The sequence below is a fragment of the Genypterus blacodes genome, unplaced genomic scaffold (genome assembly GCF_046128005.1).
Source record: "Genypterus blacodes isolate CSIRO-AG114 ecotype Tasmania unplaced genomic scaffold, CSIRO-AGI_Gbla_v1 ptg000009l_1, whole genome shotgun sequence".
In the NCBI taxonomy this organism is placed as follows: domain Eukaryota; kingdom Metazoa; phylum Chordata; class Actinopteri; order Ophidiiformes; family Ophidiidae; genus Genypterus; species Genypterus blacodes.
In genome coordinates, this window is record NW_027466823.1 from 322,673 (window position 1) to 349,816 (window position 27,144).

The 27,144-nt window shown below is 44.8% G+C and overlaps 2 protein-coding genes across 2 annotated transcripts in view; both read right to left on the reverse strand.

Annotated features, from left to right (window-relative positions):
* The window catches only part of znf644b (zinc finger protein 644b), a 32,135-nt gene extending 28,998 nt beyond the window's left edge, over positions 1-3,137 (reverse strand). The window contains 1 exon segment of the mRNA XM_076158393.1: positions 2,958-3,137. Coding sequence (XP_076014508.1) covers positions 2,958-3,137 — 180 coding nt within the window.
* Positions 3,138-12,749: 9,612 nt separating this feature from the next.
* The window catches only part of tgfbr3 (transforming growth factor, beta receptor III), a 58,112-nt gene continuing 43,717 nt past the window's right edge, over positions 12,750-27,144 (reverse strand). Inside the window, exons 10-17 of the mRNA XM_076158212.1 lie at positions 26,685-26,834; positions 25,666-25,800; positions 24,357-24,542; positions 23,103-23,396; positions 22,514-22,640; positions 19,281-19,328; positions 19,061-19,168; positions 12,750-16,682 (exon numbers count right to left, since the gene is read on the reverse strand). Coding sequence (XP_076014327.1) covers positions 16,561-16,682; positions 19,061-19,168; positions 19,281-19,328; positions 22,514-22,640; positions 23,103-23,396; positions 24,357-24,542; positions 25,666-25,800; positions 26,685-26,834 — 1,170 coding nt within the window. The 3' untranslated portion in view covers positions 12,750-16,560. The remainder of the gene's footprint in view (positions 16,683-19,060; positions 19,169-19,280; positions 19,329-22,513; positions 22,641-23,102; positions 23,397-24,356; positions 24,543-25,665; positions 25,801-26,684; positions 26,835-27,144) is intronic.

A 27,144-nucleotide genomic window follows, 5' to 3' on the forward strand; every position in this document is an offset into this window, starting at 1 on the left:
CTTTATTATTCATTGAGAGTTAAATGTGTCAGCTGCTTTCATGACCTTTGACCCTTTACTGATCTGTTTCCTCCTTGTCCTTCTTGTCTCCAGGTCTTTAGGATTCATCTGCAGATATAAAAGAACAAAACAGCCGAACGTGATGAAAACACAACATCCTGTCCTCATCAAGTATTCAACCAAAAAGCCTTCCGTGCTCCCATCGTCACCTCCGTCCCTGTAATTGGAGAAATGACCACAAGGTGGCAGAGGGCGACCTGCTGTGTACTTTGCATTTGAAACCCAGTAAGTCTCATTTAGCGCCATTACATCACCGCTCACAAATTGTATTTTGATATGCAAAACGATTTTTAAATGAATATTATATGCAGTTTTAATCCTTAATATCAGTAAATATGGCACATTAGAGGTTTTAATATTCTTAAGAGATTATCCGGCACTCATTGCCTGTGTGCTTCTGCAGGCTTTCAGCATTATCAAATATTAATTCTTCTAAACTTGCTCTTTAAAGAGGACTTCTTTGATGTTGATGTAATGTTTCATTGGCTCAGCAGATCTCACACAGTGGTATCTTTTAGAAAGCAGCGGGCCATAATTCATTGATGAGCCATATGGAGCACAGACACTCACGTCCTCATGCTTATGCAAGATGTTAAACAGCCACGGTGTTCAGCTGCTTTACGCCTCACACTGATGTGAAGGAACAAAGACGAGACAAAGAGAAACACATCTGCATGGAAAACAATCAACAATTGAAGACATTGCTGATATCTGGGAAGATCAGAAGACGTTTGAGTTTCACAAACAAAATCATTTGCCGGCCTCTTTGTTTTTTTCACCAAATCAGAAATGAGGAACAGCTCCACTTTGACCCCTGACCTGTCAAAGTGCCTCAGAGAGGAATCAAGGATATTAGAGGGCCAATCACAACAAGTGTAACATGTTCATATTAGATATATATTTATATTTTTAAAGTTGGCCCTTAGACTTTGGGAGCTGCTCTGTCTGTAAACACATTAAAGTAACCAACCAAGACTGACATAAATTGCCGAAACAAAGCCAACTTTGGTCGCTCCTCTTTCTCTTTCATGCTGCTTCACTTTGGGGGCTGAAAGTTGCTAATAAAAAATGGGAAGACCTTGGGCGAGTAACACATCCTGATTAGTTTTGTACTCGGGAGACAAGATGCACTTTGGAGTTTGCGATGGTATTTGTTTTCTTTCTCACACGAAATCTGAGGAAGAGAAATAAAGAGAATGCTTAAAGTTTCACCAATGTGTTTGTTCTCTTCAAAGCAGGCAGATATCTTGTGATTCTGCCTCTCAGAGAGCATGTCAGATGTTGTATGTGCATGCTCATTATTCCAATAAGCCCGTTTTGCCTCCCGTGAATGCGCTATAAAGAGAATAGCGGACGACCCTGGCTCTGTTGTTAAGTTAATGCATTTGCACAAAGGAATAACAGAGGCTTTTTTTTTGGGTAACTGCGAGGTTACAGCGGGACCCCCCCATCATCAGCCTTGTTATCAGGACCGTCGCCTCAGATAGTCTGGATGAGCGTGGCCCTTTGGAATCAAGCAGCGTGTGTGAGTTAGTAATCACACGGGCTAAACAAGGGCCAGGCTGTAAACTTTCTCTCTAATGGGATAATTGATTGACAGTCTTTGAGCTGGTGTGCGGCTGTATTATACGGTTGCACTTGCATGCTGAAGCGCTTTCGGTCTAATTGAGAAACAATGGGTTGTAAGGGCCAGGCTGCCATAGGGGGAATCAAGAGACGGGACTGTTTTAATGATTCCTCTGCCAGAGTACTTAAATACACAGTCTGTCTGAACTCTGATCCCACGGCGACACAACGCTGCAAGTCTTTCTGCTCATAGTCATCATTGTGTGTGAGAAAACCCTTCAAAGGACCCACTTAGACACACACACACACACACACACACACACACACACACACACACACACACACACACACACACACACACACAGTATGTTGCCGTCCAGCTGGATGGCCTGTGTCCATTTTAATACCACACGTTCTTTATTTGTCTTGTAGAAGTTGTGGTTGTTGTTTGCGGTCGTATTTCAGCGTATTACACATTTCTGCTCCGTGGCTCCGTCCCGCTCTTCTCTACTACTTTGGCATGATGGGCGCACGCGATGAGCCAAGCAGTTTCCTGTACATCCAGCTGCAGTAATAAATGTGCTACAGTACTCCGGACTGTACTGTACGCCGGTGGAATGCAGACTTTGGCTAAAGGACACAGTCTGTACTCCTCCACATGCTCATCATCCCTCTCACACACCAGAGATGTCTGTCTGTGTTGAAGGAGTTCATTCTAGTTCAGATGCATCTCTCACTATACTATTCTGAGTGATGAGCCGCCACATTACGGATCATCTGGTCCAGATCTGGGAGGACAGAGCCGCATTGAACCAGCTGCTGTGTGTCAGATTTAAAGTATTAGGGAGTAGATGCTGCATACAGGGAGAGAAGTACAGGAACTGTGTGTGAGCTGAGAGATTTAGAGACAAGCTATAGAATTATCACCTCTATACAAGCTATTATAAAACCTCAGATTTGTGGAGTTTTGTTCACGATATGAACTAAAGAATATGATTAATATGAAATAAAATCCTCTCAAAGTCTACAGCACAAACTCAAACTCTTCTGTTATCGCTGCTGCACAATGTTTCTAATGTAAGGAGCAGCTGCAGCAAAGCCTCAATGTTGTGCTGTAGACGCAAGTGAAACCTTTCATCCACAAGAGGGCGCTGCAGTTGAGCAAATTCATCACGGTGGAGCCACTGGACAAATTACCAACAATGAGTGAAGAGAAGGAGCCTGAGGATGACTGTGAGTGAGAAGTATCTAGAGATGGTATAGATGCAGGGATGGACTGAGCCTCCTGCATGTGTGTGTCAGGTCAGTTGCTCTCATGTGAGCTGCTTCACTGTGAGCTGCTTCATCGTGAGCTGCTTCATCGTGAGCTGCTTCACTGTGAGCTGCTTCATCGTGAGCTGCTTGACTGTGAGCTGCTTGACTGTGAGCTGCTTCATTGTGAGCTGCTTCACTGTGAGCTGCTTCATCGTGAGCTGCTTCACTGTGAGCTGCTTCACTGTGAGCTGCTTCATTGTGAGCTGCTTGACTGTGAGCTGCTTGACTGTGAGCCCTCATGCAGGCCCTCTGTTGTACTGTATGTGCATGTGGCAAGCATGTGTGTCCTGCTGCAAAGATCTGGATTGATGCAAGTGTTAGTGCTTTGACCTCAGCGCTTGAACCTGAAAAGGCAATATGATACATGTGTTAGCACAATATGTCCTCCTGAGAGCGAGGAACATAAGCTGCTCCACGCCGCTTCATCCTCTGACAGCGGCTCAGGTACCTGCGTACCTGCAGCCGAGGCTCAGGGTGACAAAGCCCCAGTTCCTCTCCACTCACCACCTTTTATTAGGAGGGGATTTGGGTTTGGATGCTCCTCTGGGACGTCTTTGCTCTGTTTTCCTTCCATTCCTGTCTGGACTCTGGAGGGTTTGTCTCTCGTCCCTCCCTGCCCCACAAACTGCACTCGGCGAGCTCAGCCTGAAATTGTGCAACCCTCTTTTGGTCTGTGTCCAAGACAAACCCTTTGGCAGTGCGGTGTGTTACCATGGCCTTCCGCCGTGCCAAAGAACACATCTCAGGCTGCACGGTGCCATCTGAAGCTTCAGCCAGCCAGAACGGCAGATAGCTTCACAAACACACTCCTGGATCAATACGGCCTTCATCATTAGATCACTGTAGGAGGGTAACAACGCCATCAAGACTCTAGTTTGTACCTAGTAGAGCCAAACTGAGGAGAAAGCTTGGTGCAGAGCCAAAGCACACTGGAGGGACCACATCTCCCAGCTGACCTTTGAACCCCTCAGGAAGAGCTGAAGGAAGCTGAAGGAAAAATAGCCAAGATGTTTGCGCTGCTCTCTTTGCCATTTCAACCCTGACCTGGACGCTTCAAGATAATGGTGGATGGATGGCTGGGAGAGAGAGAGAGAGAGAGAGAGAGAGACAGAGACAGAGAGAGAGAGAGAGAGAGAGAGAGAGAGAGCGTCTTATCGGTGGCTGTTAGCCGGACATCCACGGCTCCTGGGCCCGGACGGGACGCAGGCCGAACCCACAGCGTTCAGGAGAGGATTAATTATTTCCTTCTGTGGAGAGAAGACAGCAGAGCTCCTCTGCGTCCTTGGCCAGGAGTTTCCCCCGGGAGCAGCTTCCTAGACACACACACACACACACACACACTGTTCCATCATTTTGACTCACCATCTGGATCACTGAGTTGTTGTTGTTGTTTTTTTTAATCTTTGCACCATGAATATCAGCATTAATCTCCCAGGCAACATGTGTGAGAGCTTCTTTAGTTTCCATCTCTCCTCTATCATTCCGTCTCTGCTCACTGAGTTTCCACCAAAGCACACATGTGCAGCATCTCATGTGTGCGGAGGGCAGGTTGCTGCAGGTACACACACACACACACACACACACACACACACACAACCAGAGACACCTGGGACATGCCGTGGATGACTTTAACAGGCAAAAAGGCAAAAGGCTATATGCATGTTTGTGTCTCAAAATGTATAAAAACAGATGCTATACTTTGTATTTTACAATTTTCTGCACACTTTTAATTAAATGTACACTTCTAGCGTGCGATACATGATCTAGTAGCTAAATAATTCCCCTTTATCTCATTTTCTGCAACCAATTGAGCTCATTTAGGTGATTTGTGGTTCTGTGAAGCCATTTCCTGTTTACTGTGTGTGAGTGTGAGAAGACGTGTGACAGGAGTCTGTGTGTCTGAAAGCTCTGCTGCCTTTCCTTCGCTTAATATCCTTACAATCAAATGTACCGAGACGATGATGTTTGTTTCAGATGAGAAGGATCACACACACACACACACACACACACACACACACACACACACACACACACACACACACACACACACACACACGCACACTAACGTCTAAATGGTCCCTTTAATGACTGTGCAGTTCATTTTTGTCAGTATTCATTTGCTCCATAGATTTACAGTGAATTAACATTTTTAAGAGCCACATAAAGTTAAACTGAGCTTTGTGTGCTGTGCAAAGACCTGAAACTCAAAACAGGCGCAGGAAAAGGAGCCTGGTGAGCCAACAAACGCTCTAATTGTCTGTTGTGGCTAATCTAATGGTGTAAATATGCTTTATATGAGCAGGGGGGCTGTGGTCTGCTGCCACAGTTTGATCCCTGATTACTTCTTCTCCTGGAAACATGGAGAACACAAGAGGTCCCTTCTGACTGAGCTCCACATCAGCACGCGTTCTGCATTTCTACACCAGGCATTTCCTCTGCACGCCTCCTATCACTCACTGCCATCAGGCTCCGCTCTAACACAGAGTGGGCCGACACACACATCACACACACACACACACACACATCACTTAGAATGGTCATGAATTTATGTTATCAACACCAGAGACCCATTGAATTCACTATCAGACACAGATCGGGTCTTTACGCTGTTCTCTCGTCATCGTCCACTGGCCTGTAGGTGTGCAGCTAACACACACACACACACACACACACACAGTGGGCACTTTGCTTTCCTAGATGAGAATCATAACATGTGTGTGTAAAGATCTACCTGTAAGTATTGAAGTGGGGTCTAAACTGAAATCTGAAATCTGAAACCAAAGCAGTATCTGTCTCAAAATGCCTCCAGTTCTGTGATGTAAAGGCAGCAGCAGCCTGAGTTACTCTTCATCCCATCAGATGACTCCAGAGTCTCCCTCATGTATTCTACATTAAGATGACATGCAGGAGCCTTATCGTTGTTAATGTGAAGTTTAATTGGATATTTTCTGTGATCTCTTGACACCAATTAAATCCCAGAGTCCGTGGCAGCTGTTCAACAGAGACACACGCCTCCATGACAACACATCCACTCATCATGGAGATCCTCCCAGCTGTCAGGTTGGTGTCTCCACATATTGTAGTAAAGACGTCAGATGTTTCCTCCTCACAAATGTTTCCTTTGTTTATGAGTTGGCACATTGATTACTTGGCATATTAACACATGAACACATGAACACATGGAGGCTTGAGCCAGCACAGATTGGTGTCTTGGCTAATGTGGTCAATGCCACCGTGCACAAGGTGGCAACATGAGGAGGATCTATGTTCAGAACCTCATCGTGGCTTTAAGGTGCAGCGCTGTAGCCTTTAATTACAAAAGGTTTGATGAGCTGGTGTTTGAACAGGAGCAGACTGACCTATGCTAAAGCAGAGCTGGGGAACATGCTGGCACAGGCTCAAGGCCCAACCTTGACTAGTATAGTGGAAACAATAGCAGCAGGACACAAATGGAAGGTGGAAGAATGTGAGAGAAGCAGCAGCAGCAGACTCAGGGATCATGAAGGCCACATGGAACAAATGAAGGAAGGCTGAGAGTTTGGCATGTGGCAACCTTCATACAATAGAGTCCCTGCATCAAGGCGAAGACTGATAGCTGCAGAGTCAATACAGAGTCTTTACAGAGGACTGGGATCCAGGGAGAAGACAAAACATTTGGTGTAGTTAATTCCATTTAATTTTGAATGGAAACAGTTGCTGTCAATCTATAATCAATAATCCGCAATGACTAAGTGAAAACGTGCAAATTTGCTGTGGGTCAGCTGTTGCATGTGAGCAGTCAGGACGAGACAGCCGAGCTTTAAGACACTAGCCCAGTTGAACTTGACCGGCCAGATGAGTTAGTCTAAACAAATCAGACAGTGGATTTGGATCTTGGACCTAATTGAGCTTAGCTGAGCCAGTTGTGCTCTGAGTTGATTGTTGAGTGAAGCTTTCTAATGCCTGGGACTATCAGAATTCCTCATTTTGGGAATATTATAGGTTTCTTCTCCCATCTCCCCTCTTCCTCTGTGAGTGTAACACTTGACTCTGACCTTCAGCCCTGAGGTGAAGTCATAATTCCCTCCTCCAGAGTTCAGGTCAGCTATTCGACTCCTACAACAGGAAGACACTTTGCAGAGTTTCCTGATGAAGACAAAGCGTCCTATAAACGATGAGAGGAGGCACGAGAAATGTTTCTAAATCAAAAGAATATTTGCAGCAGATTTTCTGGATGCTGAGCTTTGAGCGGCTGCTGCAGAACAACTCAGTAAACAGAGGAGGTGCAGCTGTGAGGTGTATTAGGAGAATCAAAGTGAGCAGTGTCCATGAGTCCATGAGTCCATGAGTCCAGGAGCTCAGTCACAACCATCCACAGCTGATTTATACCTGAGCCCAGGTGTTAGCGGCCCAGTAAACTCCCCTCATTACAGGGAAATGAAGAACACCTGCATGCTTAATAAACTGAACCAGGCTTGTAATCGTGATTGTGTGCAACATCTGTGAGGGAAGTCTCCCAGGTGTGGAAGAATGTGCAGCACTTTCAAGCCTATCAAGTCTTTAATCCTATTTATGTGACGTTTTGTCCACGAGGGAGTCGAGTGGCCAAGCGTTTGTTCGCAATCAGTCGTTAACCTCTCACTGCAGGGGTCAATGTTTCATCCTCAGCGTACACAACATGTGACATTTAGTGCAGCTGGATCGTGGCAGGAGACAACGGCAGAAAGCTTCAAAAAAATGTGAAAACTCAAGCCGGTGACACTCACATAAACACAAGTCCCTCTGAATAATCTGTTTTCTGTCCTAAGCCCGAGTGTTTTTACTCCGCTGACCATATAGGGTGTAAAGTCTCTGTGGGGCAGCCGAGCACGCCTGCAGAGCTGGAACAGCAATGTTTACGCCAGAGCAATCAGGCAGGCGGGGACTTTTTGGAGAGTCAGCGTCGTTTGCAAGCCTGCTGCCCCTGGAACGCCTGACTGCTGTGTAGAAGAAGAAGCAGCTGATCTGGGTGTGAAAGCTGCTCCGGCTTTGAAACTACACGGCGGCCATGCTGCATCAGGGCCCGTCAGCACCGGAGCTGTTTATGTAATCCTACCGTCGCTGTCTGCAGGACATTACTGAGCCTCTGAAGAGCGAGTCAAGTCCTGCTGTCAGAGTGTGGGAAGAGTCCAGGCTCATCATCAGGATCACTGAGAAATGTACAACTCGTTTAAAAACGACAGGAATCTTTGTAGCTGTGGTGAAAGACAAACTGGAGAGAGAGAGAGAGAGAGAGAGAGAGAGAGAGAGAGAGAGAGGGTGGTCAGGTCTGACCTGACTGTGACTCGTTAGCCTGGATGAGTCTGGTCTGGTATTGAGCTTTAGAGTAGCAGTGCTTCTCCTCAGGGAATCACTACGGTAACGTGTCTGTGGAACGATGCTGAGCCGAGCCAGCCGGGGCCCCTGGGAGGGTTACCTTGACGATTCTTCTCTGGTGTTTTTCTTTGCCAGGCACGTGACGCTTAATAGGAAAATATTCCATATTTGTCCTTGAGGTGACCTAGAAGAGAGCTTTCCTCTTCAGAGAGAGAAAGCAGCAGTGTGTGTGTGTGTGTGTGTTAATGAGTGAGGCTGCTGCCTGCTGCTCACACTCATTATCTCTCATTTATCTTTAGACTCACAGAGAAACTACTGCTCATTTAGCCATACGACATTTACCATCATCCCTATCACCAGCACAGTCTTTCTATCTCTCATATCTATAGAATGTGTTCATCCATATATTGATCCGCTGGATTTTGATACAATTATAATTTCTTCCCATTTGAATGATATTATTGCTTTATTTATATTTGCTGTCATTCTGCAGCTCTCACAGGCAAACTCACATCTGTGTGGAAATATACAGCAAACAGCAAAACATCATCATACCAGGTTGGACTTGATTCAGATGAGTTGTGTGTTTGGATCCTTTCGTCCTCACATCATAACACACTTAATATCACAAGGGTTCTCTGCAGTGTTGTAATAAGACATTACAGCTGTGAGAGTTTAAGAAGAGATACAGACTGTTTTGATCTGTGAGAGCAGAGGAGGATTCTTGAGTCTTGATGCCCTCATAACAACATTACTCATAGTATCATTAATGGAAACACTGAATCTGATCTATATTTGGTGCAGAACTGTCATGGAAACATAGTTTGCCAGTGCTGATCCATGTTTGTCTCACACTGACTCACACTGTCACCGCATGTCAGTAGAACAATAAACATCCATCTATAGGCTCGTTCAATCACATCTAACCGCTTTTGCTTTATATGATACCTGAAGGCAAAAGGGACAAATTCACAGAAAAACAGCGAGAAATGTTCAGCTGCAGTTTTCAGTTGAGGAGTTCATCCATAGGCAGAAGCTCCCAGTGTTGTGGTGAATCTGCAGAGGAGCCTGGTGACAGACTGCATTCTGGGGACCAGCTATTCAAATATTATGTCTCATACATCACCAACAGTGAGTGAAGGCTACTGCACCACCCACAGTTTCCATGACGAAGACGATAACTATGTGACCCCGAAAAGAGCAAATAATTCAAGGATATACTCGCAAAAATGATCATTTTTAACATTTCATGAATCTAGGCCATGAATCTGCAGCCCAGTTTATGAAAGGTCCTGCCCCTCTTTGTGCGAGCTGCAGATCTTTCCACACACTCTCTCCAGTTTGGCCTTGCATGCTTTATTTTCACCGTTTTTTAACTGCACCTCTGCTCCATTCACCTTTCAGTGCTGCCTGGAGCTGTGAGTGTCATTTTCAACATTCTAGGCACAGCCGGCACATCTGTTTTCTGGATGACAGCTTTCACTGATCAGCTGGGGCTTCCACCCGACCAATCACAGGGAAGGTGTGTGTTTTCTGTGATTATTAGCTGAGGGCAGACATCTGGTTGCATTTAGGAGTGGGTACTTGGACCGGGCCTGTTTGGTTTGGTTGCAGTGCAGAATTTAACTCTAGAGGCCTGGCGAGGTTCTCTGCTATGGAAAAACACATCTTAATGAATTCTGGCTTTCTTCCCTCCTACTACTTTTTGACTCTGTGTTGCTTGCGGGTGCTGGCTGCGTTTTCTGTCCGCTGACATTCAGAAAGAACATCGAGGAAAATTCACCAAAAAACTAGAAGGGCACATGTTTTACTGCATACCTCCACCAAGGCCCAGCAGTCCTCCAGTAGACAGAGACACAACCACACAAACAAACATAGTATCTAACATGATGTAAGCTTTTTGAATCATAATTGTTGGAGGGGAAAAACCCCAAAAATGGTCTTGATATTGAATAATATGATAAGAAAAGTCTTACAATAATGTAAATGTGATCTTATTCCACATGAATCTTGCCCTGGATTTTTTTTATTCACAATGAAATCCACATGTGAGCAAAAAAAAATGGATTTGGTTTCTGTGTAGTTACTTCATAAGATGATCAGATTTAAACTATAAACACATTACATTTTGGACTCCGAATGCAGTTTTACATGTTGGGCTTGGGCCACAGTTGGACTAGTGTAAATACACACACACACACACACTCACACACACACACACATACCACCTGCGTCTGTATGCTTTTTCCTGAAACCTTAAACTTTGACCACACCTGGAGAACATAAACTCCTAACCCAGGAAAGTGCAGTGCCGACTTCTGCAGAAAGTGTGCGGTTAAGAGTAAACAGAATGTGGATGAATCATATAAATACATGAAACGACAACATAAACAAAGGTTATAAGTCAAGTAGGACAATGTGTCTTGGATCATTAGAAGTAGTTTCCTGCTGTAGCTGTCAGATCGTCACGTCTGTGATCCTGCGACACGCTGGCTCACTTCAGCTCCATGAAGTGTCCACTGGAATCCTCCATCTGATAAGCAGACACATAAAGCAAACGTCCCAGATAAGGAAATGAGTCCAGACAGGAAAAACCACTGGAAAAAATGAAAGTTGACTCAGTTTTTCCAGTTTGTTGTTGTTTTCAGTTTGTAATTGCGGCTTTGGCAGCGTCCATGCAGTGCAACCAGGAAGGAATCTGTTTGGTTTAGTGTGTGTGTGTGTGTGTGTGTGTGTGTGTGTGTGTGTGTCCATGCCGTATCATTGGCTGATTGGGGGCTGTTTGTGGTGTTCAGGCTGCTTATGATTGAGCTTTTTCATTATGAGCAGTGTAATCTAAGTCTACAGAGTTTTTTTTCTTCTTCTCGTCCAACTGGAAGCACTCAAGTGTTTTCCAGCAGTATAAGTGCAGCGTGAGGCCTCGGATGACAAAGAAAATATACACATGCAGCACCCATGCGCCACAATCATAACAGTGTTTGCGATTCAGCAAAATGAAAGCGTTTTATGGATCCTGGCAGCGGAGGGACAGAGCTGCAGTCGTGTTTATGTGGCTCAAGGAGCACAATGTGGGTTAAAGTTAGCTGCCCTCAGCTTCTAATTACTCAATCACTGCACCAGTAAGCACTTTAAATGAACAAAAGGTTCAGAAATATCTCACCGAAATGTCAAGGCAGCCGCGTTCTTCATCATTATCTCAAGGGGAGTGTCTCATCAGCAGCATCATCATCATCACATCTGGAGCGTCCTACGTCACCGTGCAGACTGAGTGCCTGGATCTGCTCCCTGCTAATTTCTGGTAAAAGGACAGTTTGTTACATAATGTGTCTGCGACTGTTCCGAGCTGTAAACTGTCCAATGGCAGGAGGCCAGAGTGTGAAGCAACGTCTTCACAGTCAACACCATTAAGGTTCTCATCCCATCCCCGGGAACTTCTGTTGTTGTTCCAACCACATTACAGTCTAGTGGCCAGGGGGCAGGAGGAGGGCCAGTGAGGGCCCTGTGGGGGCCCTGTGAGGGTCTAGTGAGGGTCCAGTGAGGGTCCTGAGGGCTCTGTGAGGTCTCTGTGAGGGTCCAGTGAGGGTCCAGTGAGAGTAGGTGTACTCTGCTTCATTCTCTGGCCTCATTTCCCTTTGATGCAAACCAATAAAGTCACAAACATCTCCCTTTAACCCAGTTGAGGTCATCTTGTTTAGGATAGCAACGATCTGTTCCAAATTACAGCCTCCTCAGAGTGTGTGTGTGTGTGTGTGTGTGTGTGTGTGTGTGTGTGTGCGTGTTTGGAGCATTGTCCCCCCCCTTGTTACTCTCTGGCCTCCTCTATTGTCTGGGGTTCATGCAGTCTGACTCAATGGATAAGCGTCGATCGCGCTCCAGGTACCCTGCAATGAAAGACGGAAATAAAACCGCATCACCCCGTGGCCGAGGATCTGAGGAGCATGATGGCGTGATGAGGTGGATGATCCTGAGAGGAAGAATCCAATAAGTCATCGCTTGGACCCAAACCCTGCAGAGGTGCAGAGTGGGGAAGAGGAGACAGCAGAGATGTGTGTGTGTGTGTGTGTGTGTGTAGCTGTGATATCTGGGAGGCAGATGTCTCGGCCCGCAGGGGGTCAGAAGGTCAGTCGGCCCAAACCTCCTTCTCTCCTCCTATAGAACTTCACAGCACCGCAAGTCCAAGCTAAGTCATGCTGATTAGAGCCAAGCCATCCTGAAAGAATTCTAATCAAAAAGTAAAGGGGGGAACGAGGTGGAGACACACACACACACACACACACTGTACATTAGAGGAGTGTGTCATCTCTCTCTCTCCCTCCCCAGTCAGCACCCAGAGGTCCACAGTGTGTGTGTGTGTGTGTGTCTCATGCTATGACTTCACTGCTGCACGTCGTTGTTACAGCTCATTGTTCTAACCTAATGTTGATGAGATCATTCTAGAATAACAGAGGAACCATGAAGCACAGTGAGATCAGGTGAGGTCACGTATGATGAAGCTTTATTGGGCGTAATGAGGATACAGGTCTCATGCATATTTACAGCGTATACAAAGATTCAAAAACCAAAAGAAACAATAAGGACGAACCCATGTTTTACACATGTACATGTTCAACCAGGCAGCTGCGGAAAGGTTTAACTCTTTATTGTCTGGTTGGAGATTGAACAAAAAAAGTAAATATACAAAGATGCCAATCCAACCACAGAAGGGGGCCCAGCACACACACACACACACCCCCACACACACACACACACACACACACACACATCGAGTACACATTCATCAAAACACACACTGAGGTAGTAAGAAGTACAATCATTAACTGGATGCAGGGGTTGGAGCTGTTTGCACCTCAGCGTTCACTGCCAGGAAGAGTCGTGAACCACACATGAGCCGGAACCACAGCTTTATTTGAGTTGGCTGATCTGTGGTATTGATAATGATCTGCATGTTCCTGCTCAGGGTCACGAAGGGGCGGAGATCAGAGGAAGAGGAGGAAGAGGAAGAGGAGAGGAGGAGTAGAGCGATGACTGCAGTGTTGAAATGTGAGCATCATCTCTTAGGGAGACTGAGTGAAAGCAAATGATCTCAAATGAGAAGATTAGATCCAGAAACCAGTGTGAGGCACGACACGGGGGGGCGGAGCCATAATTACATATGAGAGATGGATTTGCAGTAAGCGATAAGACAAAACCACAAAACGACAGGAATGCCAAAGAAACCCAAATCCCACAGCGACCACAGATTATAGGCTGGGGCTTATTTCCACACTGCACACACACACACACACACACACACACACACACGTGCACGCACACACACACACTCACTCCTTCACTAAACATATTTGCTGTATAAAGCGATGTTGTTTTCTCAGATGTATTTCATAATCATGCCTCTTTACAATGGCAGCAGTAGTACATTGTGTACCCTGACTGTGGATCTGAACTCCAGCTGGGTCTGGCAGTGGACGCTCTTGGCAAAAACATAAAAGTTCAGGTAATGAGTTATGTGCCAAGTGGATCTGATGAAACTCAGTGAAAAATGATTGGAGTGTTATTGAGTTAAGAGACAAACTGATGACTCTGGCTTCATCTACACGCTCTGTTTGAACTGAACACACGCACACACACACGCACACACACGCACACATGCTATGGCAAGGTCAGTTTGAATGATTTGTGTTGCTGACAGAGCCGAGGCAGCTTCACTCTGGATCTGGGTTCTCTAATGTAACAGTAACCTCATTAAGGCCTTTAGGGAGGAGTTTATTCTTCTTCACCAAACATCATACAGTTACACATACATGGCTACAGCAAATCTTTAGTGGTGTGAACTCCGTATTTAAGATATCTGTTCCAAATAAATCAGTTTTGCAAAGCTACATGGCATTTAAACAAAGAAGTAACAGATCTGCGTCTGAGTCAATGAGCGACCTGCAGAGGATTAAAAACAGATTTGAACAAAACAAGACTCATGTACACACAACAAACACTCGGGACATGAAACGCTTCATTTGGAAAGCATCTACAAATAAACATAGAGCTGTTTGATCACTGATGAATGTTAAACTTCTGTGGATATAATTAGCTTTTGTCCTTTTTGAAACAAATTCTTATTCTCTCATTTGAACTATTAATCTTTCATTTCCTTACTTAGAGTTTCACAAATCAATCTGACACGAGGGCTTTATGAACATATGGAGTTAAACATATCACAAACAAGCATTTAGCACGAGCACATAAAGAATTCACAGTATTCATACACATGAAAGACAAAAGGGGGCAATTCATAAAAAATGCAGAATAACTCCTGCGGCTTATAAACAGAATGAAACTGAATCTGGGTCCTAGTTGGGTCCTAGATGCTCATTTCTCTGGGTGATATATTCCAAAATATACTTTAATACACAAATATATATCTATATCTATACGTATATACTCTGTTCCCTCTGTATATACCTTTATACATGTTTACATTACAACACACGTTTGAGATAATACACATTCTGTTTGGTTACTCACACAGCTAAATCAGGACGGGGAGCGTTCCCTTTCTCTCATCACGTCTCCCAGGTCACTTATAAATGCACATTTATGACACAGGAAGGCACAACAACAATAAACATTCATATTATTCCATGACGGTGGGGTAATTGTGGTTTTACAGTTCAATATCAGACATGATCTGTGTCTGCATTAACAAAAGAGCTTAGACGACATCTTCTTCTTTTAACAACACGCTGTCAGTGCCAAGGTTTATACAGAGAAGACAACAAAAACAGAAGTGGGGTGAGAAACCTTCATACTGTGCAGTTACTCCTTTAGTTAGAGGACAAACCAGACAAGCTAAGACATGATTTAAAGGTCCGGCCTAATCAAAACCTTTGCTTCTCTCTGAAACAGCTGGAGTTTATACTAAAGTATGAGTCAAAGTGTGGAGAGCGATGTTTTAAAGGGGACATACACAGATATACCTGTTCAATTATCAAACCACTACAATGATTTCATGTGTCAACAAACCTTTTACTATATGAGCTCTCAGGCTCTTTTATACTTTGCATCTCTGTCTGCATGTGGCAGAAATAAGAGGGAGCACGGAGCCAAATCGCCCCTATATTCTTCATTTATGCCCCTAAAACTCATAAAGGGGCAAACTATGGAACTTATAACTTGTATTGTATACTCTTAAGTATATTTGAATCAATGCTCCACTATGTTTATCATCTAAAACTATTTATTCTGGTCAGTTGAGATGTAAATGTTTGTCTTTGTATTGGATGCCTCTGATTTTACAACGTTGCAGGAAATGCGGTACAAATACAAAAAGCTAAGTATGTCCCCTTTAACTTACGCCTCCGGGTTTTGTCTCTTCCATAAATCTAAAAATAAAGGGAGCTTCCATACACTCTAATAACATTTTTGAGTATTTACAGTATTCACAAATATACAGATGTTGACAGCAGCTGGTCCTGCAGTATAGAGGGACCTATAGCGCCCCTGTGAAGTCGTGGAACACCAATGAAGCGTGAGACTCAGTCCCAGCTAAGACCTACAGCTACTGACTACAGACTACTAACAAGCAGGAGCACAAATACGTTTCACCCACTTGTGTGTCGATGGCATGACGATTGGTCATACCACGGTGAACATGTGGCATATTTCAGCATCTGTCTTTCACATTTTTCTTTCACATTTTTGGCATTTACTGTATTTATCTGTATACATTCAACACCCAGACTGCTTTGTCTCTTTCCAGGTCAGGCAGAGCCACACACACACACACACACACTCTCTTACTGCGCTGTTCTGCTCTCAGTGGTTCCTTTGCATCTTTCTCACCTTCAGGTTGAGGTTTGCTGCGTGCTGCCAACAGCGTCTCACTCTCTAACACTGACATCACTGCAGCAAATAGCCTCGTTCGCCCCTCAGCACAAAGACACCATTTAAGGTAAAGGAACACAATAATGTGTTGTTGAGGAGGAGAAAGGAGCATTTGGTTGGACTCACATTGGTTTGTTGTAGTTTCACTCAGGCACTAGAAACTGTATGATGTCACAGCCCAGAGCAGGACACACACACACACACACACACACACACAGACACACACTGCTTCAGTGGCACTAAAGCCACTCACCATGAGAGTAAAGGTGTGACTGTGCTTACTTTCTTCTTCTATCAATCATACCTTCATTCCTTTTCCATCAAATCTTACAAATAGTTCCTTTCATCCGAGGAGACAAAGCGAGCTGTCTGTCCGTTTCCTGTGCCCTGGCAGGGTTTGGCCCTGGGCTACGCCGTGCTGCTGCTGGAGCAGGGCGTGCTCTGCGTGCTGCCGATGCTGTGGGCCGCGCTGCTGTTCTCTGAGGCCGGCAGGGGCTTCTGGACCTGCGGCGGTGCGCTGGCTGCTCCGCCTACACAAGCAGCAGGGAGAGAGGGAGGACACGGGACAATTAAAGACACAAAATACAATGACTGTAAATCAGCGTCACGTCATTTTGGAAGACAGAATCCACAGTTTAGTAGAGTTTCATGAGACTGATTGACAGATGAACTGTGGTTTAAGTAACATCTTTCTTCTATTCTATTCTATGTGCACGACCTATGCAGACCATTTGCTTATTGTTTGATTATGAATATACAGTATAGTAAACAGCACATCAGAAAGCTGTCTGAGATCCATCCTATGAACCTAATGCAGCATTTGCTTGATCTAATACATTTCTGCTCTGTTCAGTTCCTCTATAGAATCTGTCCCGACTGCAGAGTCTCACTAAATGTTTCTATTTTACTGCTTAGCTCCCTAAAGATGCCACAGCCTGGAAACTACCAGTCTGATGTTTGGAACAGAGAGTTATTAATGTTGTTCAAGTCTAAGTTGTACTCAAACCATCGACTGCTCTACAGTTGGTCGTTCATAAGCATGCGTGATTATACATTCTCAGGATCTGAGGCTTCAAGCCATGGAATAAATACAATTTGTTTGGAAAAAAACAGCTCTGACGCAGAACCAACAACCTTTGAAATAAAGTCAAGTCTGTGGTTAATTTGTGTTTTTGGCACAGAGCTCACGCCATTAAAATACAATCTGTCTCTCTGCTGTTTCCAAGCTGCGTCCCTCCCAGCAAAGCAGAGCTCAGAAAGCTTTCACTATCAGCCACTGACGGTTCTGTGTGTGTGTGTGTGCGTGTGTGTGTGCGTGTGTGTGTGTGCGTGTGTGTCAGGCATCTGCACATGTCCACAGGCGATCTTGCATCTTGCTCCCTCTTTTAGGCCCCTTAGTTCTGCTAATGTTTACCAGAGTGAAGCTGTGACAGGCTAACTTTCCCTCACAGGATCATGAGCTCTCAAAACAAAGGCTCGCTCCCTTATGTCCACTGATCAATCTGAGTTCAGCAGAAAGACAAAAGGATGCTGAAATGTCACAGAAACATATTGTGGATGACAACTTTGCAGCCAGCAGTTGCTACAGATTTGTTTTCTGTCCATAAACTGAAGGAGAAACACTTTATTTATATATATATATAAATATATATATTTATATTTCGAAAGTTCCTTGTAAGGAAATATTCCTAAACTCCAAATAAAGTTCCGCTGTATATATGTATGTCATTTAAAAAGGAAAGCTGCAGTGATATGTTTGGTGGTTGTGTGTGAGGATCTACATTCTTTAGGTTAAACTGCCAGTGTTCCCATGTAAGGGCGGCTCAGGAAGTGGAGCTAAACTGGACCGGAGCTTATCTTTATCACATGAACAGGAACATATGCATGTATCGTTTTATTCCAGGGTTTAATCTTCTTACACCTGGATCCTCTACACAAAGTCTGGCATCAACCTTTCTGAAATCAGCCAATCACAGGGCAGGAGGTTCTTTGTTGGGCTCTTTAGGAAACTAGTGAAGACTGAATAAAGTTTCTTACTAAAAAGATGCCGATATTTCTATTGTGACAAAGATAAGTAAAGTCAAACCTGACTGAATGTAATCTTATAAAGTGGACTGAGGGTAAAAGCATCAAACCCAGACTGGGATCATCAAACCCACTGTGTTATGAGAGTGTGACCTTATAGATGAGCGTTGTGTTGCAGGTCCAGATTATGAAGCAGGATTACTTTCTTATCTGACTACTCCAGATTTCAGCTCCCTCCAAAGTGCAAACTTAGTGTGAACTTAAACACTCTGTCGCAACACATTGCAGAATGTCCAGAAAGTCTAAAAACTCTAAAGACAAACTTCCTGACCCTGTTTGTGGAAGGCGTCAGTGGAGAACATACTAGCCACAGGGGCAACGGGTCAGTGGCACGGCAGGTCGCCATTCAAACCGTCAGGCCAATGAGAACAGGGCAGCACTGTGCACCGGTGAACTCAGTGGGCTGCAGGGAGCACGCTTCCTCTCAGGGGTCAGCTGGGGTCGGCAGGCTGGGGACGATGGGAAAGGTCCTGGCATCTAATCAGATTGAGTCTTTTCCTGTGAGCACCCGCTAAACCGAACAGGGGGACTTTCCAAACACATCTCCAGCCATTGTGCTTGAGAAAATTCACCGACCGCCCTGTAGGCCGCAAAACATTACACGGCAGGAAAGAGAAGAGCTGATGTTGCTGACCAACAGGATATATTTACAGTGGAGGAGGCAATATGTTATTGTTCACTGGCCTCAGTCCGCAGCAGGATGTTTGGCACGCCTAACAGCACAGTTTTGGCAGAGACACTGGGACATTCTTCTACCCCTTATCTTTTTTTACTCATGTAGAAAGGTGAGCAGAGGTTATGGAGCAGCAGGTGAAGGTCCTACCTGTGTGTGAGTAGATGAACCACAAGGCTCCAGTCAACAAGGCCCCGATCAGAAAGGCAGCGAAGGCGATGCCAACCACTGTGGGAGTGTCCAGGACGTACAGTATGGCTGGAAGAGCAGGTTAAAAGGGGATTAACTGGATGGAACTACTTAATAATACACACGGGTATGAATACATGCATATAGACATAGAAGAACGTATGACAGCTTTGTAACTTACATTGATTAGAGGGATCTGGTGACTCGTCTGGATTCTTCATCGGTTCATCTGCAACATAGAATGAACTTAATGAATCCATGTTGACATTTCTGTGAGCTGATCCACGTGCAGTAAAAGGATTCATCAGGCGAGTCAGTGTGAGAGCAGCAGGACCCCAGGAGAATCAGATTATCCATATTACACAGTGTTGATAAGCAGCTCTGAGTGGAATGTGATGAAGAGAGCTGAACCAGAGAGACCACAAGCTGACAGGGTCCCAAAGAAAAAAACATCTGGATGGATTTCAAAATTGAAATGAGCCCTGATGATGACTTAACAAACACGACAAAGACGCTTGTGTCTGGGTCCGGTCAGGGTGAACACGGAACCGGAGCCCGGCACAATGAGCGCTGTTCTTCAAGAGATCACCTCTGAGGTTTGGTACTGGAATATCAGGGGGACGATGTGGGACTCACTCGCTCTGGTGTTATCTGCTCGCCATCTTGTCATGTTAAGAATGCAGAGAGCAGCTTTAACACTTTGAGTGCCACAGGCAGAGGAAACAGCACAGCTCAGGCCAACAACAGACCACAGACTTCTAACGGTTTCCTGTTCAGGTCTCTTGAATTTTCTGAGAAATCATGAATGTTGTACTGTAATGTAAAGTTTCATTGTCAGCTCTGGTCTTGTGCAATAGTGTGGATCTGAACCAGTGAGTGTGCATGTCAGATTGCGCAATATTCAATGGAAGTGTGTTTGTTCTCATATTGAGTCGACGGTTGTTGACTCACTCGTTTTCCCGTATCTCATATTTTCTTACTGGTAACCGTGGTGATACACACTTTTCCTCTCACTCAAAAGCAGGTCAAGCCCTTTCTTTGCACTGAGGCATGTCATGCTTAAAGCCGTGTAAGCCAAACTTGGAAGGGCTGTGATATCTGCACGGTCGTCATGCGTTGATTTAAGTTTGTTAGCTGTGGAATGGAGGAACCTCCTTTGTAACGACTTGTTTTTGTTCAACTCTGACCCTGTGCTCATGCTGTGCAGAAGGCAGTGATGTATCCTCTGTGAGACTCTTCACACTGGGGCCTGCGCTCATAAAAACACACTGGCTGCTTTGACTTTGGCGCAGAACGTCGGCCGTGTCGTAAAAATGTGGAGGAGCGCCGCAGACAACGAGGAATAAAAAGTTGTTTCATGTTCTCACAGCTCCTAACATTGATCCAAACATTTTCCTTTGCCTATTTAATGAAGGTATAACGACCCAAGGTGTGGCCCGCAAGAACATTTCCATGAATTTGCACTTTTCTTCTTTGCCACAGTTGAAACTCCTGCGAGAGGAAGAACGTAGGTTGCCAGGGCGACGGCACACATCAACCCCACGATGATAAATGTTTTATTCAGCAGGCATTAAGCTGATGTGTTACTAAAGTTTCACATATTCATATTTATAAAAACAAATCAAGGTTTGTCCAGATTGATCACCTACTGAAGATATGTTGGGGCCAGTTCCAGTTTGTCTGATCATTTTAGTAGCTCACAGATTCTTCCACGTGTTTACAGGGTAAAGAGTAAACTGAAGTAAATAGTGATGACCAGATGAATGATGTGGGAGTAAATATACTGCTGTAGTGGCGCTGCGGCGCTCTGAGGCTGCTGTGTTTGTCCTCAGCTCTGCTCGGCTTCAGCTCAGCTCTCTGGATGAAGGCCAGTGCAGAGCTGTGGCCCTTCAAAGGACGCTTGTTTTGTTTACCGTCACAGCACAAGAGATGCCTTTGAAACGGAGGTCTTTGGCTGTGTTTGTTGCATATATATGTGTTTACTTCATCTGCATGATGGAGAATAAACCCAGTATTCTGGCATGTTGGTCTGGGCAGAGCACAATGATGCCTGCTGCCAGGTTCCTGTTGGGACATCAAATGAACGCCAGTCGCTGATCTATGAAGATGATAGATTAGGTAAGGGTTTGTGTGTAAGTCTGTATTATGAGAGATACAGGCAGCCGGTGCAGAGGGGAGATGTGAGCTCTTTCTTTGTATTGGTTAAAGTCCCGGCTGCAGAGTTTTGAAATAACTGTCATTTTCTTCAAGACTTTTTATGGAGACCTTAACTTCTCCATTAGATAAAAAAAACTGCATTTACAGAGCTGAGATTGTCTCCTTGTTAGATTCAAAGATCTGATACAAATCAATGCAGACGGCCTAATGAGCTCTCTTGACTCTACAGGCAGTGTAGATGTTTTATTTTCCTACAGGGCTAAAATAGTTAAATTCAGTAGACCTGACTTGTAGTGACCACAGCTCTTGTGATGATGTCACACCTCTGGGGGGGGGGGGATGCTGATTTGTAAACCCCTGGCACTCATCATATCGCCCATATATCTCAGATTGGGTCATAATTAGTCAAATGTGATGTTGGTTACCTCAGGCCTCCACTCAGCCTGCACCTCCCTCTGATCACACTCAGCCCCTGGGACAACAAGAGACCAACTGACTAATCAAGTGAGGATCCAGGCCCTTTAGGCTCTCTGGCTGCTCGCCCAAAGCCAACAAGATGACCACCACTCCCCTTACACACAGTCCTCCCTCTAGTGAGAATGGGAGGCCACAGTGAAGGTCCTAAGAGAGAGGAACTAACAATAAGCTCCATGCTGTAAGACTCTTCTTTTTCCGACCTCCCTCAACATGGAATGGACCTTAGCAGCCGAACTGGGCCTCAGTGTTTGGAAACTCCCCTTTACTACAGTCAACCACATGCTCCTTTGTAGACACACACCCAAAAAGGAACACGCACACACACGCACACGCACACGCACACGCACACGCACACGCACACGCACACGCACACACACTGTATATATACAGTATATGTACGGACATTAATGTAAACAGACACAAACAGGCCATCCACACACACACACACACACACACACACACACACACCACAGTTAATGCTGGCCAGATGTGGGGAAGTGATGTGCAGTGTTTTGCAGCCAGAATGGTTTGGGTCTAATCTCCAGTACTGGACTGAGCCTTGTGTGGGTCGGCTGCCATCAGACGGTTTCCCTCTCTTTACTCCCGTTTCCTTATCACTCTGTATGGACTCAGAGGAAAGGAAATCGGAGCTCCAACATAATTTGTAGCTACAACTAAAAGGAAACATGAATCAGGGTTTTGTGGAAAGAGCTGGTGGGGCTCAGATGGATCTTCTGTGTGCTGAGCTCAGAGGCATGAAGCTTTAAAGAGTGAACTAACCTGTCTTGAACCAGTTGTCAGACCCATTAGACACCACTGCCATCGGCTTGGTGGACATCTTGGTGTTCATCGCCATGGCCATGATAGTGTCCACGGTGATGGACTCACAGGTTTTAGACTCCATGCACTGTGGAGAAGATCAATCCAAACCTCAATATGACTGCTCAGAAGTGGAAAAATAGTACTTTAACAATCCAGCATGAAGATATCCCATAATGAGCCAAGATACAGAGTCTTATAGTAAATGTAGTTTGAGTGATAAGGATACTAAAGCATGTCTGAGGGAAATGGTAGTAGAGAAGAACTTATCATTCAACCTTGTACAAATTTGATAAGACAAGACAGTAAGAGGAACAGGACGAAGGCTATGAAGGACACGTGTTTGATTCTGCAGCTGCATACTTGGCTAACCTCACTGATTCATGCTTTCTCCTTACATCTGTGAGCAGACCTGAGAGTGGACGGCTCAGCTAAGACAGAATAAAGCACTAAGACGATGTGAACAGTCAACCAAGCACTGCCACAGTTATACTACATGGCTCTGGAGAGATGAGTCTTTGTTTAGTATCTAGGTTGTAACACAGCATACCAGTGGGAGTCTTTGGCCGTTGTGCGGTCTCTTTGAACACAGGGACATTTGACAGTGCAGGAAGAGCAAGGATTTGCTGAGCTTTGAGTTGAATGTGAAGCTGAACCTGCTCCTGGCCCTCTGGGTGTGAGGGACAGGCAGCTCCCTCCCAGGATAGAACCTGACCGAGTCGTCCATGGGGCAGACTGTCTCAATGAGAGTGTAGTCTGAGGCCAAGCTGGGGTTTGAGTTGGGGGAAATGAAGCAGGACATGATGGTGAAACCAAGATCTGGATCTGCTGCTTTGGATGTGATCTGAAGAACAAGAGAGACAAAAGAAATCCTGGATCAGTCCTCAGTTTTCACAAAGTGCATAAAACTCTGACAACAACAACAACAACAACCAGTAACATTTCTAATCATTCTTTTCTGATAATAACAATCTAGAGAAACAGTCCAGCCTGTTAAAAGGCATAAATCTATAAATGATTCCAGGGTCACACTTCATATCCTAACCTCATAAATAACACGAGATCACACAGGCACAATAGCTAAGAGATAGGATCTGAACAAACTAAGAGCCACAGCAGGAGTATCAATGTGCACTTGTGTACATTTTGGCCGTGGCCTCAGGTCAGCTCTCAGCACAGTGTGAGCTCTGAGCCAAAGCCTCGGACACAGAAAACTCTTTGTAACCTGCTGGCTCTGTGTCCACACTGTCAGCGAGGCATCTCCCGCTGATAACATCATAAATCATCTCTTCAAAGCAACTCAAAGAATGAGACTTTGCCATCTCTGACATGACCTCCATAATTACTGTTACAAAACACACAGGGCCCTACAGGCCTGGCGCTGGGAGGCTCAGAGGAGGGATGCACCCAGTGTGACGGGGGGAAGAAGGAGGACTGCATACAAAGGATTTCACAATCTGGAATAAAATATAAATCCGACCGTTCAAGCCTTTTTTAATCTACGATGGAGGTTTTGGCTTTGCTTGTGTTTATCCAGCAGTTTTAGTGCATTTGACAAGATGAAACTCAACTGGTAGTTAAATTGGTGTCAGCGTCTGTATTTGAAGCTTAAAAACAGATTTTCATGATCAACAGAATTGTGATCAGCACATTAATATGGATGTTTTGGTTATTTCCAGTAGTTTTAGAGCTGAAACTGGAGGTAAACACAGTAGTGTGTGAGCTATTATGAACACGTTAATTTAGCAAAATCCACATCTACACAGCACAAATATAAACTGAAATGTAAAGGGTGCATCCATACCTCCACAAAGACCTGCTGGTTCTCTGCAACAGTAAACAAGGTCTGAGGTGCAGGCTTCCGGAACATTCCTGTATTGTAAAATTCCATGTTGAACGTCACATTGCTGTCTGGATCTCTAACCGGTCCTGGAGCGATCCTCTTAGGCAACTCTGGGGTTTCCCGCTTCTTTTGGTATGTGCAGTTAAACTGGGAGAGCAAAACAAAGCCAACAACAACATAAGCAGCCTAATGACATCACATTCCACCACTCCACTCCTCCACTCACACTCGCATGACGGGAAGACTTGTGTTACATGAAGACACATCACAGCAAAGGAAGGAACACAGGAACACACTTGATACAAACCAGAACAACTAGATGGGTACGCAATAGAGTGCATACCTCCACCAAGGCCCAACTGTCCTCTAAATGTGGCTACGGCTCTTAATGACCACCATCCCCCCCTGTGTTATGTAGCCTGAATTGACAGCTTTACGACCATATGAGGGCAGATACGACTGACCAATCACATCATCTGTGTCGGCAACTGTTGTTTTTATAGCGCCACCATCAGGTCATTAGAGGTTTCTCTTTTTTTAAAGTACTGACTGCAGTGTCCACCAACTTAGGTTACAATAGATTCATTAAGTTGTGATTTACAGAACTTTAGACGAACGAACCACAGCCACTCAACTTTGCCAGCCCGGGGATTTTAAGATAAGATGAGAAAGATAAGATAAGATAAAAGATAAAAGCTTTTGTCTTGTTGGGTCCAGACACTCTACGTGCTATATTGTGTGATAAATGACCCAGAATAGTAAAAAGGAGATACAAACAGCTGGCTTGACAAAATGTAAGTGGCAGGAAATGAAGTTAGGGTGTGACTATGTGGATGGATGAGGGAAGGATTCTATGACACAACAGTTTAACATGTTACAGCGGTTATTACAGAGACTGACTGGGACAAGAAAGGAGTGAGTTCATCCCTGCTTCACATCCAAACTGCCCAAGTTTCATGAGAATTGGTTCATAACTTCTTTAGTAAACCTTCAGAGATGAACACAGAACATCCTTGGCTGAGGAAGCGGGTGGATTGGATGAAGCAGAGGAACGTAAGTCAGCAGAGAATTCATGTTTGAAGTCCAGTTAATAAAACAGACATCGTAGAAACAGATATTGCCGAAGCCAGATGAGTCTTTACTAGCCAGGGGGGACTGGGGAACATGGGTCCAACTGTGTGTGTGTGAGTCACATGGACCTGTGGTCCCTCAGTGTTCTTGACCTGTCATCTCCTATCCTACCGTAAAGTACTGCTCTCCACTGTCTTACCGTTATGGGGGACAGGTGCTCTGTGGGCTCACTGTCTGTCCGGTCAAACTCCTTCGTGGAGCCCCTTAGAAACGGAATGTCCTCGTAATCCAGCGGCCCACCGCTCCCGTTCTTCAAGTTGTGGCTGATCAGGACCTGCACACACACAGGAGAGCATAACTCACTCACAGTCGGCCACTTTAAGTGAAAGTAACACTTTCACTAAAATCATATCACAGGATCCTTTTTCCATAGGTCCACTTGTTATTGGCGTTGTCCAGTCAGCACAAAGACCTGGAGTCTCATAGAGAAGCTGTCAGAACATTCTGTAACCAAAGCCTTGGGTTTCAAATGTGGGACTGTCCTGTGATTTCAACAGAGGGCCTCATCTTACGTAAACAAATGCATTTCTCAATAGAACAGAGGCAGGTCGGGCTCTGAGAGGAGAACAGGGTGCTTTGAAGAGAATCAGGATGTAAATCAGAGTATATTAAATTATTTTCTCATATCTATTTCACATGTCTGTTGACCTTCCATTGGTTCCACTGCTAAGTTCAAATACCACATAAGACTCAGAGCTAAAGAGGAGTACAGGGGCCTAGAAAATTCAAATGGATTTGTTTGAACAACAAGACCTGGGTTATCCGTCTATCTAAGTCCAAACGCAGAGAGGCCACCTTAGAAAAGCACCCAGTGTTTTTAAAATGTGTCCCTCCAAAGTCTCCCCAGGAAAGTTCCACCAGGTCAGACAGGAAGTGATCCATCCTTGCTTGTTAGAATAAATATGGTGCACAGATTCCATATGAATACAGACGACTGGGGCTGACAGAGGTCGAGGTTCAAAGAGATATTTCATTTAAATAAGTCTTCATCATTGTCTTAATATGATGGTAAGATGCTATATTTGTATTGACATTGTAAAGTAGCAGAACGGCTTTGAAACGTTTGACTTGTTTCTACCCGTTAGTTCACACATGGTGCCGTTGGTCACAGCATGAGACTGGGTTCAGAGCAGATGTATTAATGTCTATTGTACTCACAGAGTTGAAGAAGGTTGTACTGGCAGGCATGTGGAACGGTGTGGTCTGACAGCCATGCAGAGGGGTCTCCAGAGTGTAGTGGGTGGCATTCACTCTGGCTTTGCATTCTGGGTCTTGCAGAGTGAGGTTGGCATTGTTCAATTTATTTGCCTGAGAAATGGGGAAAAACTGGATAAAGATCAAAATAATAATAATAGTTTATTAACTCACTTTTAGAATTGTAAAAAGGGTTCAAAGTGATTCCCAGGAATAAACAAATCCCACAACGCGGTTCAGCTCCAAACCCAACGTCTCCTAATTACAGCCGATGCCAGTTTCCACACTGTGATGTGGGTTGACTGTGTGATCCTCTGTTCTGATGCCAAACGCTGGAAATGTCCTGCCCATGTCAACATTACATGCCAACCTTCAAGAGTGACATTAGCAAAGAAGAGGAAGACAGAGAGTTCCCATCTTACTA